At 33.8% G+C, this 13,217-nt stretch overlaps 3 protein-coding genes across 3 annotated transcripts; 1 reads left to right on the top strand and 2 right to left on the bottom strand.

Moving 5' to 3' along the window:
* Nucleotides 1-576: 576 nt before the first annotated feature.
* LOC9324101 lies at nucleotides 577-3,393 on the bottom strand. The gene is made up of 5 exons (XM_021035046.1): nucleotides 3,308-3,393; nucleotides 1,482-1,704; nucleotides 1,206-1,397; nucleotides 1,031-1,078; nucleotides 577-930 (listed from the first exon to the last, which is right to left on the bottom strand). Exons 1-5 carry the CDS (start codon nucleotides 3,391-3,393, stop codon nucleotides 844-846), a joined length of 636 nt encoding a protein of 211 aa, XP_020890705.1. The 3' UTR covers nucleotides 577-843.
* A 5,348-nt stretch (nucleotides 3,394-8,741) lies between these two features.
* On the top strand, nucleotides 8,742-9,733 carry LOC9322552 (fatty acid desaturase 4-like 1, chloroplastic). Its single transcript, XM_021035389.1, is given in 1 exon segment — nucleotides 8,742-9,733. A coding segment is annotated over 1 exon segment (888 nt). The 3' UTR covers nucleotides 9,630-9,733.
* LOC9324100 (protein NRT1/ PTR FAMILY 8.5) lies at nucleotides 9,727-12,231 on the bottom strand. The gene is given in 6 exon segments (XM_021035388.1): nucleotides 9,727-10,710; nucleotides 10,713-10,740; nucleotides 10,743-11,342; nucleotides 11,426-11,643; nucleotides 11,726-11,849; nucleotides 12,053-12,231. Coding segments are annotated over 6 exon segments (1,911 nt in total). The 5' UTR covers nucleotides 12,170-12,231; the 3' UTR covers nucleotides 9,727-9,886.
* Between the last annotated feature and the right edge of the window lie 986 nt (nucleotides 12,232-13,217).

Raw genomic sequence — 13,217 nt, 5'->3', positions numbered from 1 at the left:
TTTCTTGTCATATGTATGATCTTTATAATATATTTTTTCATTAACGTTAACTCACACAGATATATACTATTGGTATTAGTTTAAAGTCAAAATTTTTAAAATATGAAATTAATGTAATTAGGTATTGTTTTGTTTATCTTTGTTGTTTTATCGGTTTGTTAAATTTTGAAAGAAAACTATATATATCCGTTTTGATTATTTTTTTTCCAAATAATGTTTTCCTCAGAATGATATTCAAGAGAACTTAATTTTTGTTTTGGGTTCATCTTTCTCATCTCGGTTCATTCAGGGCCTGACTGGTTTAAACACAGTGGTTGCGGTTACGGTTGCGGTTGCGGGAGTTTGCGGAAGCGGACGGTTGCGGCTTTAAGCGTTACAAAGCGTTTTAAAAGACTGGTTTAACATTTAAAAATGGATGCGTTTGCGGGAGTTTTATGACTGGTAAACCAGCGGGTGCAGTAGCAGTTAAATAAAAAATAACCAAAATAAATACAAAAATATTACAAAAAAAAGAAATAGAAAACCAATATATTATTATGATAATATTAGAAAAATTGAACATTCTTAATAATTAAAACCATAAATAAAGCACTAAATAATTATAAAAAAATAAAGAAATTTTGTAACAAGATAGTACTTATGCATCTGGTTTAACACCAAAAATTGCATCAAGTAATGGGACAAACTGCAAATAACGTTGAATTCGCGGATTTTCTGGATTTCCTTTATAAATATTGTAAAATTTCTTCAAGGTATCCAAACGATTTTTAACACGGCTCCAACTCAAATCAATTCCAAACTGGTCGTTAATATTCTTAAGAATATTTTCTCTTTGAACACCACTTAGAAATCTGATTTTGGGTTCTTCTTTGGCTTCTTCCGTTTGTTTCTCCACAATAACCCGTTGAAGTAAAGCATATGTGATCTCGTCTGACCACATAAATTTTTGAAATATTAAAATATATTTCAATAAACTATATATTGTAATCCAGTAAATTATAAATTATGCATAAACATAAAAATAACTTACTTTAGAAGTGGAAGCCAAAAGATTAGGTTGGGAAGCCATGAATATGACCTTAAAACAGATATAATAAAACATAATTACAACTAAAATCAACATGATCATTAGCAAAATTTAACCAAATCTACTATCATAATTGAAATAGAAACACGTTTAATTAGCAAAAAGAAAAAGAAGGTACCTCTCTTTTGTCTTCTCCATTATTGTTTACCCATTCATTGTCACTTAAGTCCATTATTGGAGCACGACGATATACACCACGTCTTGGTTGCCATGACTCCTCAACCACAACAGTTTCATCTCGGAAGACCACATCAAGAAGTGGTATAAACCGCAGTGGGTGCGACCGAAGTTTAGCAGCTTCAGGATAAGCCTTATAAACCAAAAACAAATTTCAATCAAAATAAGAATAGAAAACAAGAAATTAATATATAAATACAACTATGTGGTTACGTACCTTAATTTTATCTTTCCACCAATGGTCAGGGGCATCAAGACTTCCTGTCCTCTGATTAGTTCCAAGCCCAGTCGACCCAAACGTGATTTTACGATAGACTTCGTATTGCTTCTTTAAAGTATCAAGTCTGTTCTTAATTTTGTTCCAATTTAAGGTTAGTGGAAATTGCTTTTTAAATTCCGTGAGAACGTTTTCTTTTCCTTTCTCACTCAAACTTTTGCCTCTAGAATTTCCAGCTTGTTTCTCTAGTGTTATTAATTCTAAGTTTCTAACAAGAGACGGGTCATCTCATCTGACCAAGTGAGTTTCTATTCGAGAAAAGAAATTAAAACATATATTCAATCATCAAGCAAACCAATACATAATGAAAAGAAAAAACGATGTCATGAAAAATATTCGAAGAGTTGCACATGAAGTGATGAATGAATAAAAGGATATATGATACTTACGTTTGATTCTTGATTTTCATCAGTTTGGGTGGAAGACATAATTGAGAGAATAGAGTTTGAGAATATTGATTAGGGTTTTCTCATGAGAACGTGATAGAAAGATGAAAGATATATATAAGATTAATATATATTATAATAACTAGGATCGCGGGGGAAAATATTTCAAAAATTGTTAAAAAATATCAAACGAAAATTAATAATAACGATGGTAGATGATTAAATGTTATAACGATTTATAAAATAAACTTATAGTTGCAATTTTTCGTGAAATAAACTAAATGTTGCAATGGTTCAACTAAACGGCTGCAATCATTTTATGAAAAATTACGATAAAAGATGCAACCGTAAAAAATATTTACTCGGATTGCAACTTTCTCAAAAAACATAACATAAAATAATTTTTTTAGTTTAAAAAGAAATAAATGAAATGTTACGATATATCAAAAGTTGTAGCGGGTCGTCAAGTTCGTCAAATAAACTAAAAATTACAATGGTTCGTAAAACAAAACCAAAAATTGCAATGATTGGTCAAATAAACCAAATGTTTCAACGGTTCAACTAAACGATAACAATCTCATTTAAATGCATTTTGGTAATTAAAAATTAAAAATATTAATTTATGAAAATTATACCGAGAGACGCGACGGTAGATAATTAGATGTTATAGCAATTTGTAAAATAAACCAAAGGTTGGAATTGTTCGTGAAATACAAAACAAAATATATAAATCAAAGATTGCAATCGTTCGTGAAATAAACTAAATATATAAATCAAAGGTTACAATTGTTTGTGATATAAACTAAAGGTTGCAATTATTCGTGAAATAAACTAAATATTGCAATAATTCGAATAAACGGTTGCAACTGTTTATGAAGAGGTACAATAAAAAGAAGCAACCGCAGAAGATATTCGGATTGCAATTTTCTAAAAAATATACTCGTAAAATATAAATTTTAGTTTAAAAATTAAAAATATATCCATATGTAAACTATGAAATAAACTAATTTATGTAGTTTATTGGTTTACGTAAAAAGAAATTCAATAAAACAACATGACCGTACAAAAATAACTGAAAAACAACCATAAATATTTAAACGAAAGATTGCAATAAAAGGACACAAGCGTTTAGATGTACAAATGGTATTTATTGGAAACGACATAACCGTAAAAAAATAATCGATTAAAACAAAAATTACGATAAAAAGACGCAACCAAAATAACCGTAAAAAAAATAACCGATTTAAACGAAAGGTTACGATAAAAAGACACAACCGTTCAGATGTGCAAATGGTATTTATTAGATTGCTATTATATATAGATTATAAGTAAACATTTGATTTATTTTTTAATTATTTTTTAATAAAATCTAAACGCTACCGCCCGTAACCGCAAACGCTTGCGGGAAGGAGCTTTTGAAATTCAGCAATTTCGAGCGGTTCGAAGCGGTATGGAACGGTTTCCATGATTGGTACCAACCGCTAACAACCGCAACCAACCGCTAGGAGGATGCTAGCGGGAGAACCAATCAAGGTTTAGAAAAAACTTTACTCAAAACCAAATTTGGTTTAACTTCGATTTGGCACGGTTTAACCAATTTCTCCGACCCTCTTGAGTTTAAATTTTGGAGTGCATGTGACTATAAATCAATCTCAAGATAATTATATATCAAACAAACTTTTTTGACCGCATATCGAATAAACTACTTGGATTACCGACAAAAAAAAAAAAAGCTACTTGGGTTATTTTACATAAATAATGATATTGGATTTGAAGTTCTGTTCCTTTTTTCTTTTTATTTTTTTTATTTTTTTTTTCTTTTGATACGTGTTGAGTTAAAATGTTAGGACCACGGTCCATATAATATATTATAAGAATAATATATGTGGTTTGAGCTGGATCCTTTAATAATAAGAGGAGCACTAGGATCGGACCCGCGGTGGACCGCGGGAGAATATTGGTTTACATACGTTGCGTTTAATATTGTGTGTGTTTTTTAGTAGAACGAAACGTGTAGTATACTTATAGATATTCATAATAACGAATTATAGAGAAAATGTAAAATTGTTTATAAATATACCCATCGTATTAATTATGATTTACAAAATAGAATTTTGTGTTTTAAAATTCTAAAATTAGACGATTCATGAGAATTAGAGCAGTCAAAATAGGTCAAAAACCGCGGGTCGAGCCCACATCATCTCACTATGGGGCAGATTTGGGAAAATATATTAAACCCGCAAATAAGCGGGCCACATGGATTAATTCGCAGTGGGTCATAGGTTTAATCGGTTTTCATCCGCGGGTTGGCGGATCAGCCCGCATATTAGTATTTATTGATAAAATTATAATTTATTCAACATGTGGTAATTTAAACAAACTTTTAATAGTATTTTGATTTATTTACTTATTTTAGTAGTATTTTAAATTTTGGTTACTTTAAAATTATTTAAACAAAATTCATGGACAATCCCACAAATCCGCATACATTCGCGGGACGGGTTTGTATTTCATATATGCTACCCGCGGGTCGTGCGGACCGACAAACTACAAGTCAAAATATTTTTTGTCTATCGCAAAACGGACTTAACGGGATGAATTAACTCGCTTTGACAGTTCTAATGGGAATATTATTTAGTCATACGACAAAATGAAGTTTGAACATAGTAATAATAGAATATGTATCTTATTTGTTAGATGAGAGATTGAAAGATGAAGTATAATGATTAAAAATTAATTATTATTTTCATGATTCACAAAATTTAATAAATACTTATCATCTTGTTGAATAATTCTAAAATCATATTCAAGAAATCTTTATAAATTGAAAATTAAACTTCTTTGGTAAGCTATAGGTATGAAAATATCATAATTTCGATTTAATCTAATTAAATTAAAATTAGTTACATGGATTTCATATCTATTTAATTTACACGACCAAAATAAATATATCTATTTAATTTACACGACCAAAATAAAAATATCAATTTAATTTATAAAACAGATGGGTTATTTGTGATAAATTTTCTAGAAATCTTTAGAAGCAAGTAAAATATCTTTCAATTAATGATAATTGGCTAAAATGAGCGAAATTAATGACAAAAACGTTGATTGTTATGGAATTAGTCCCAAAAATATATGAACAAATTTATTATACGTAATTAATGTATAATATTATTTGGAATATGCTTTTATTATTAGTTACCATAAGTACAATCAGATTTTATTTGATTTCTATAAATATTTGATTTTATTTCGATTTTTCATCATTAATTCGAATTTATATTCCAAAAAAATTTTCAAAGATCCGATTTCAGAATTTCGGATCAATTTTCTGATTTTAACCCGACCCATTTTCATTTGTACTTCTCTTTTAATAGTATAGAGATATTCCCAAGTTGCAAATTTAGGAACATCGCATCATTTTTTTTTTTTTAACGTCTGGATTTATTATTTATTGCAAATTATGAGAACTGTTACATAGACGATTCTACAACGGACAATTCCTTCCGATCCATATTAGATCCACGACAGACGACACCTTCTTCACCTTCTTCTTCATACATTAATAAATCGCAGTATCTAGGATTCGAACCTCAAACCTCTGGGTGTAGAAGCATTAATTAACCCTTGTTCAACCAATGGGCCAAGAGGACTTCCACAGCATCGCATCATTTAATAATATAAAAAGTGATTTCAATAATATTATGTAAAATAACATATTATTGGGTTTAAAATATGATATTTGTAAACACACACAATATATGAACCAGTTTATGTCGATCTCAGAATTTGACTATCTAGTGCATATATCGTTCGGCAATGAATCGCAGCGACACCCATGGGCGATCAGAAATTTGCCTTACTTTTCATTCATTTCTCTTTAATTTCTGTCGCAGCGACTCCAATCTCAAAATTTCGGAGTCGCCGGAATAATCAGCGACACAATTCTAAGCTTTAGTTTGAAGTAGCGATAGTCGCTGGAGTTTGAAAATCAAATCATAAGTTATCAGAATTTCACAGATCTGTTACGATTCCTTCTTCTTCTCCAACTTAAAAATCCAGCCTTTAATGGATAATTTTGCCAAATTTATAGTTATACCCTTTAGATATTCATAATTACAAAACTTACCGAAACAAAAAAAAAAAAAAAAAAAAATAGCAGTCGCTGGTTTGTGTCGCACGACACTTAAACGAACAGGGCCCATATATGTACTCTTGCCTGACACCGTTTAAAAACCTTAGTAAATTTCTAGGGCAATAAAACTTGAATAAACATAAATCACGTGTGAATAAAACAAGGTCCATACATTTTATGGCCTTCAAATTTATGGCCCATAGCTTTCGTTCATTAAACAAGATCCATACATTTTTCAAATGGCCCCATAAAATAGTCTGGATCATGAACTAACAATCTCCCTTTAACTTTCGTTGCTCTACACTATGGGCTATGGCCCAACATTCGACCCCCAACCTCCCACTAGAAAATAGTCTTACTTGAGTATAAAGCTTTGTTACCGGGCACTTGATCAAAAACAAGAATTTCATTAAAAAAAAGCATAACAAGATTTCTAAAAGCTTTGTCAGAAGACCACCCTTCTTCGAAACCCCCTTACACTTTTACGTAGCCATTTTTCTATCTCCACCGATTCTCCAAACCTCTACGGTGTGATCATGACTACTTATGATCTCCAGCCACTTCCTATAGAAGGATCCTTCCTTATCCAAAGAGAGTCTTCCCCCATATGTAGCATCTATTGGTTTGAGATCATGGTATCTATGTAACTAGGGTTAACTCTTCTTCTCCTCGTCCTTATTGATTGTCGGTTAAAACAGGTACCTAAAAGTTTCGTTTTCCCTTCACTATGTTCTATGTTTCTACTTTGTTTAGTAAGTGTTCTATTTCATTTGAGCTTGTTGTCTATTTCACTACCGATTGGTAGTTTGTAAATTTTAGAGAATGCACTTTCTTATTGATGTTAAACTTGTGTTCCACTTTGTATTTATACAAAGATATATGATGTTGTGAGAACAGAGGGGACTTGATCAATTGCTGGAAAAACACTCCATCACGCATCGAGAATCTCCAGCTTCTTCCTTTACAGCTTTGAGGTTAGTTCGGAGTTGGTTCCTTAGCTTATCGACAACCGCATTTTTGTTCTTGTTTCTGTATCTTGTTTATTGAAATGGTGTTGTTTTATTGTTTGCTACTGTTAATTGATTCAGAGTATGATTTTAATGGTGTTTTTAGACATTTGAAACTTCCTTGCTTTTTTTGATTCCAATCTTAAGCTCTCTGATTCGTGACTGTGTATATGTGTTTGTTTGTGAATTGGAATTTGTAGGGACTTAGTTTTAGTTAGTCGTAAAAATTTGCGTAACTAAGACAGAAAAAAGAAAGCCACCAATTCTCATTAATCGTAAGTCTACTTCATTTTTTCTTTAACTTGTTTACCTCCGAACAAAGAATGATAGATGATTTCATACAAAAACTTAGGCTTTGAATGGTTGTCTAGTATGCTGCAGACCGGACTAAATTCGGATCAGTCTGCATTTAATTCACCATTCACTATTGCGGATTAGTATGCACTATTGCGGACTAAACATCTTCATACTAGTATGCACTTGAGCATACAACTCCATACCATCATAAACTCATTGTTAGTCTGCATTTTTTCATTCCACTTCCCAAAAACTCCATACCATCATAAGCTCCATACCAACATACAATTGTCTGCTCCATACTACAGTCCGCTATTTTGCATACTAAAATATTGGTATGCAGTGTCCAATCTGCATCATGTGGACTAACCATTCAAAGTCTTAGTTTACCACATCCTTTCTTTTTATTTTCAAAACTGTGTTGCAGCTTCTCTTTTATTTTATTTTCTAGTTTTGATGACATAGACTAAGGTAATTATTTGTAGGGACCAAACACGTATATAGTGTGTTGCTGGATTCTTCGTGTTGATCGATGACTGACTAACACACTCGGAAACTAATATTCATACTTTGTAGTAGGAATAATCTGATGTAGCTCAAAACATCAATTACTGAGATTCGGCTCATCAATTACTAAATCACGGTATACGTCGTCTCCTTCACCATATCTAGTGTTTGTTTTCCAATTTGCTTGGATTTTTTTTTTTATACCTTTTTTTGATAAATTCCTCAATATTTTTTTGTTACTTTGTTATAATGTTTTCAGTATACCTAATTTCCTTATGGTAGTTTAAAAACAAACATCAATTATTGCCATTCGATGTACTTGATCACACTATCCCCACACCTCTGACGTACCCACATGCCCAAAGATATATTCTCTCCGTTTCAAATATAAGGCGTTTTGGAGAAACTTTTCTGTTTCAAAATATAAGTCATTTTCAGGTTTCTATGCAAATTATATACTGTATTACTTTAATTGAACTTTTAAAAAGTAAATCTTCTTAATAGACGTGTTTTTAGTTAAAACGCCTTATATTTTGAAACGGAGAGAGTATATCTTTGCCAAAACTTGACATCTTTCACCTGTAATCTCTCTCAACGGCTGTCTCATTTCAAACCAAGTACCCACTAAGACCTATCACCAATATCCCAAGAAGCTATGGTCCGCCGCGTGTACAGCAATTATTGATTGCCATTTGATATCTCCAGATCACGATAGCCCCAAGCCCCCAACGCATCTCTAACGTGTCCACATGCATCTCTCAATTGCCCCCACGCATAAATATAGTTAGTTCGTACTCTATCGTTATCTCTTCCTCTATATATATCTTTGCCAAAACTTGACATCTTTCACCTGTAATCTCTCTCAATGGCTATATAATTTCAAACCAAGTACCCTCTAAGACCCATCACCAACATCCCAAGAAGCTACGGTCCGTCAAGTGTACGTATCACATGCTCTGTTACTACCACCAATCCTCATCCTAATCATGAGAAGGCGCTTGTCCTTGAGCAACGCCTTGTGAATCATCCTTTGTCCAAGGACAACGACCCAACTCTGCAATCGACATGGACTCATCGGTTATGGGTTGCAGCGGGAAGCACAACTGTCTTTGCCTCTTTCGCTAAATCTTTCATTGGAGGGTTTGGTTCCCATCTCTGGCTCGAACCAGCTTTAGCCAGTTATGCAGGGTACGTCTTAGCTGATCTAGGCTCAGGTGTGTACCACTGGGCCATTGACAACTACGGTGATAAATCAACACCTTTAGTAGGAGCACAACTCGAAGCGTCTCAGGGTCATCACAAGTGGCCTTGGACAATCACCAAGCGTCAATTCGCCAACAACTCACACACTATAGCTCGAGCCATAACTTTTACAGTTCTACCACTAAACCTTGTAATTAACAATCCTCTGTTTCATAGCTTTGTGAGTATATTTGCATTTTGCATATTGTTAAGCCAACAATTCCATGCTTGGGCTCATGGAACCACGAGCAAGCTTCCGCCTCTCGTGGTGGCGTTACAGGATATGGGACTACTCGTTTCACGGAAACATCACTTGGGACATCACCAAGCACCATATAACAGCAACTACTGTGTAGTGAGTGGGGCATGGAACAAGGTTTTGGATGAAAGTAAGTTCTTTGAAGCATTGGAGATGGCGTTGTATTTCCAGTTTGGTGTGAGACCAAGGTCATGGAACGAGCCAAACTCTGACTGGGCAGAAGAAACCGAGATCTCCAACAACCAAGCATAGTACTTAATCTATTACAAAGATTTAAAGAATATGCTGAAAATGTTTGTCTAGTAAGTTATATGTAATGAAGTTTGAGTATATCGAATAAAGAACCATATCAACTATTACTTGGAATCTATATTATAAAGAACTACATTTTGTTTCAATAATCGTTCATTGTACAAGTATCCTGCATTCAGAACTGTACAGACTATAAAACACAGAGTATCACCCTGAACATGATGAACCAAAACAGCATAGCTTGTTACAAAAGTAGCTTATAAAGCCTTCTTCTTCGTGTGCTTAACAGAGAAGAAGGCATAAACAGGAATGTTGATAAGTCCAAGAGAGACCAAAAGCCAAAAGAAGTAGTCAAGATGTCCTTTATTAAGGTCGTCTGGAATCCAACCATCTTTACCTCCAATTGTCGTCAAATACGCCACAAGAGTGAGGATCAACGAGCTCAGGTAGCTTCCGACTGCGGTATTGAGTAATGCCAAAGCGCTGCATACACTTCTCATTGCATCAGGAGATTGATCATAGAAAAACTCGACTCGACCAATGAAGAAGAAGACCTCTGCAATTCCCATTAGTATGTACTGAGGGACTTGCCAAAATATGCTCATTGAAACAGTGTCTTGAATGAGCTGCAACCGCACTGTCTCAACAATAGCTGCAGCTGCAATGCTTAGGACACAGATAAAAAGACCAATGCCCATTCGCTGCAGATCCGTTAACCCTTTTGGTATACCTGTGAACCGTCTCACAAAGGGTACGATGAAACGGTCATAGATTGGGATGGCTATGAGCACGATAAGTGTGTCGAAAACCCCGAATGAAGCGGGAGGGATCTCAAAAGAGAGGACTACCCGGTTCATGGCCCGTCCTTGTTGCACAAATAGAGTGGAAATCTGTGAATATAAGACCGAGTAGATGATCCCCGAGGCCCAGATAGGAAACATACGGATCAGAATCTTAACTTCTTCGACTTGAGTTACAGTACATAGCTTCCATGGGTTGGAAAAAGCACCGGATTTCGATTCATCTTCTGAGACAATGGCAGCTTTGTCAAGACACCTGCACAGATAAGAAAACGAAGGTTATGTTCCAGTGAACATTTCCAAAAGCTCATGTCAAAATGAGAAACTGAAAGGGGACAGATATTTTCTTGTAACCGTCAGTGTGCTGAATCTTCCTGCTTCCAGCAATTATGGAGTTTTTCTCTCGTGTTTCATACAGAAATGAGATATCTTCAGGGAGATTGAGATACCATTTACGGTATGCAGCTACAAGAACTTGGCAAACTCTAGTAATCGGGCTACCACCCGGTTTCTGAAACCTATAAAGCGGAGTTCCAATGAAGAAACTCGCGATAGAGGCTCCCATAAACACGGTGGGGATCAAGAAACCGAGTCCCCACCCGCCATTCTCTTGAACCCAAACTAGCAAAGTCGACGAGATAAATGAACCAATGTTGATAGAGAAGTAAAACCAGTTAAAGAAAGAAGCTTTTCTAACTCGTTCCCTCGGGTCAGTATCATCAAACTGATCAGCACCAAAAGATGAGACACATGGTTTGATACCTCCAGTACCAAGTGCAATAAGGTAAAGTCCTGAAAAGAAAACCGCATACTGAACCGTTGTTGCTGGTGGGCATAGAACCGCAACAAAGCCAACACATTCCGCTGGCTTTAAACCGGGAACTGAAGCCGAGAGTGTCAACAAAGCCATTCCCTAATTCAAAAACCAGATTAACTAACTATACAAATAACTTAAACAACAAATGCAACTATTCAAAGTGATTTGATTAGTCTTACAAAGAAATAAATAGCAGAGAAAGAAGCAATAGTCCAGTATCTTCCCCAGTAAGAATCAGCTATAACAGCTCCAATGAGAGGTGTGATATAGCAAGTTCCTTGCCAAATCATGACGTCGCTAGCTGCAGAAACATTGGACTCGTGTAATTCACTTGTGTAATAAGTGATTAGATTCTTGGCAATTCCATAGTAAGCTAATCTCTCACAACATTCGTTTCCTGCATTGAGACACCAAACTTGGAGGATTAACTATTCACAAACACAAGAGAACAAAAAAAAAAGTGATCTTTTTTTGTTTACCAAGAATAAAAGGACAAGCTTTCCAGTTTCCTGTTTTCTTCTTCGATGGTGGGTTTCCATAAATGTCAACAGAACCATCTTCAGCTGAAGAAGACAATCCGGTCAAGACATTTTTCACTTCCTCCTGAGATATTCAGACAACAACAAAAAAATGATTGGATCAGAAGTTGTGTTGTGGCTGAAAATCAAACATTTATTCAGCAGAAAAAAAACTGACCCACATATAACAAACAATCTTGAACTGATTTTAAACATTGAAACTGAAGAAAATATAGCTAATTCAGAGAAATTCACAAAACGCAAATTAATAAATTAAGTAAAAAAAACCTGTATAAGAAGAGATTCTTCAACGTCAAGGATTATTATCCTTTCGTCTTCATTGGAATTCATCTTTTGAAACTGATTAAAGCTATTGAGAGGAGCAATTAGATTTCTGGAACTCATCAAGCTATATAATCAGATTGCGTGGACGCAATAGATTTAGAGCATAGTTTTTTTTTTTTTTTTTTAAATGATCAAAATTGACTTGTTGCATTTTCGTTAGGATTACCCCCGTTCAAAAAATCTCCGTCTAATCCGTTTACTCCCCGCTTAATCGCTAGGTCCAGGGCCGGTCCTGAGAAAATATGAACCAAATACAAAACAAAAATAGGAGCCCTTTAATATAATTATATATTTAATATTTTCTATTATTATATCATTTTTATATTAATTTAAATTATTTTAGGTAATAAAATGTGTTAAAAACTGAATTTTTATTTCATATTATATAGAGTACACATTAAAAGATTAATTGTTATTTTTTTTCTAATCATATCTATAAAATATAGCATATGTATTTACATATTTTCAAAAAAAAAAAAAAAAATCAAAATGGGGGCTCCACAAAAATGGGGCCCCAAACCATTGCTTCATTTGGCTGCCCTCAGGGCCGGCCCAGACTAGGCTCACCTTTTCCGCCTCGATTAATGATTAATCCCTTAAAAAACATAAGTCATCCGATTACTCTCCGTCTAATCCGATTATTTTCCGTATATTCTTACATATCCAAATTATTTTTTTATTCCAAGTATAAAACAACTCTTTTTTTTTTTGTTATTTAAACATTTGATTCGAAGTTTGTGATATTTTACAATAATTTATGTTCAAATTTTTAATAAAAGTCATAATTTTTAATAAAAAATCATAAAAATTTGCCTTAAAATATATTTTTATGTGTTTCCTACAATTTTGAAAACTATATTAGATTAATATATTTTTAAAATATTAAAATAACCCTAAAACTAATCCCTGATTAATCCCCGATTTCAATCCGATTTTCCGATTAATCGCTAGACCCATACCGAACGTCCGACTAGCGCCTAGCGAGTCTTCAAACAAGGGGATTAACACACCAGCCAATAAGAAGAATAAAAATAGTCTAATCATTAACTTAGACTAAAGATTAATCTTTAGGAGACCAAAGATTCGTGAACTTTTGGAAGGACTCTTA

This window comes from Arabidopsis lyrata, assembly GCF_000004255.2.
Source record: "Arabidopsis lyrata subsp. lyrata unplaced genomic scaffold ARALYscaffold_2, whole genome shotgun sequence".
In the NCBI taxonomy this organism is placed as follows: Eukaryota; Viridiplantae; Streptophyta; class Magnoliopsida; order Brassicales; family Brassicaceae; genus Arabidopsis; species Arabidopsis lyrata.
This window is presented reverse-complemented; position numbering and strand designations above follow the sequence as displayed.

What these genes read in the sequence shown, in the direction of transcription:
- LOC9324101 (XM_021035046.1), bottom strand. Translation starts at nt 3,393, where the DNA reads ATGGAAACCGTTCCATACCGCTTCGAACCGCTCGAAATTGCTGAATTT. An exon ending in AGCGTTTGCGGTTACGGGCG is followed by an intron (nt 1,705 to 3,307) that starts GTAGCGTTTAGA and finishes TGGAAATTCTAG; the next exon opens with AGGCAAAAGTTTGAGTGAGA. An exon ending in GGTGGAAAGATAAAATTAAG is followed by an intron (nt 1,398 to 1,481) that starts GTACGTAACCAC and finishes TTGGTTTATAAG; the next exon opens with GCTTATCCTGAAGCTGCTAA.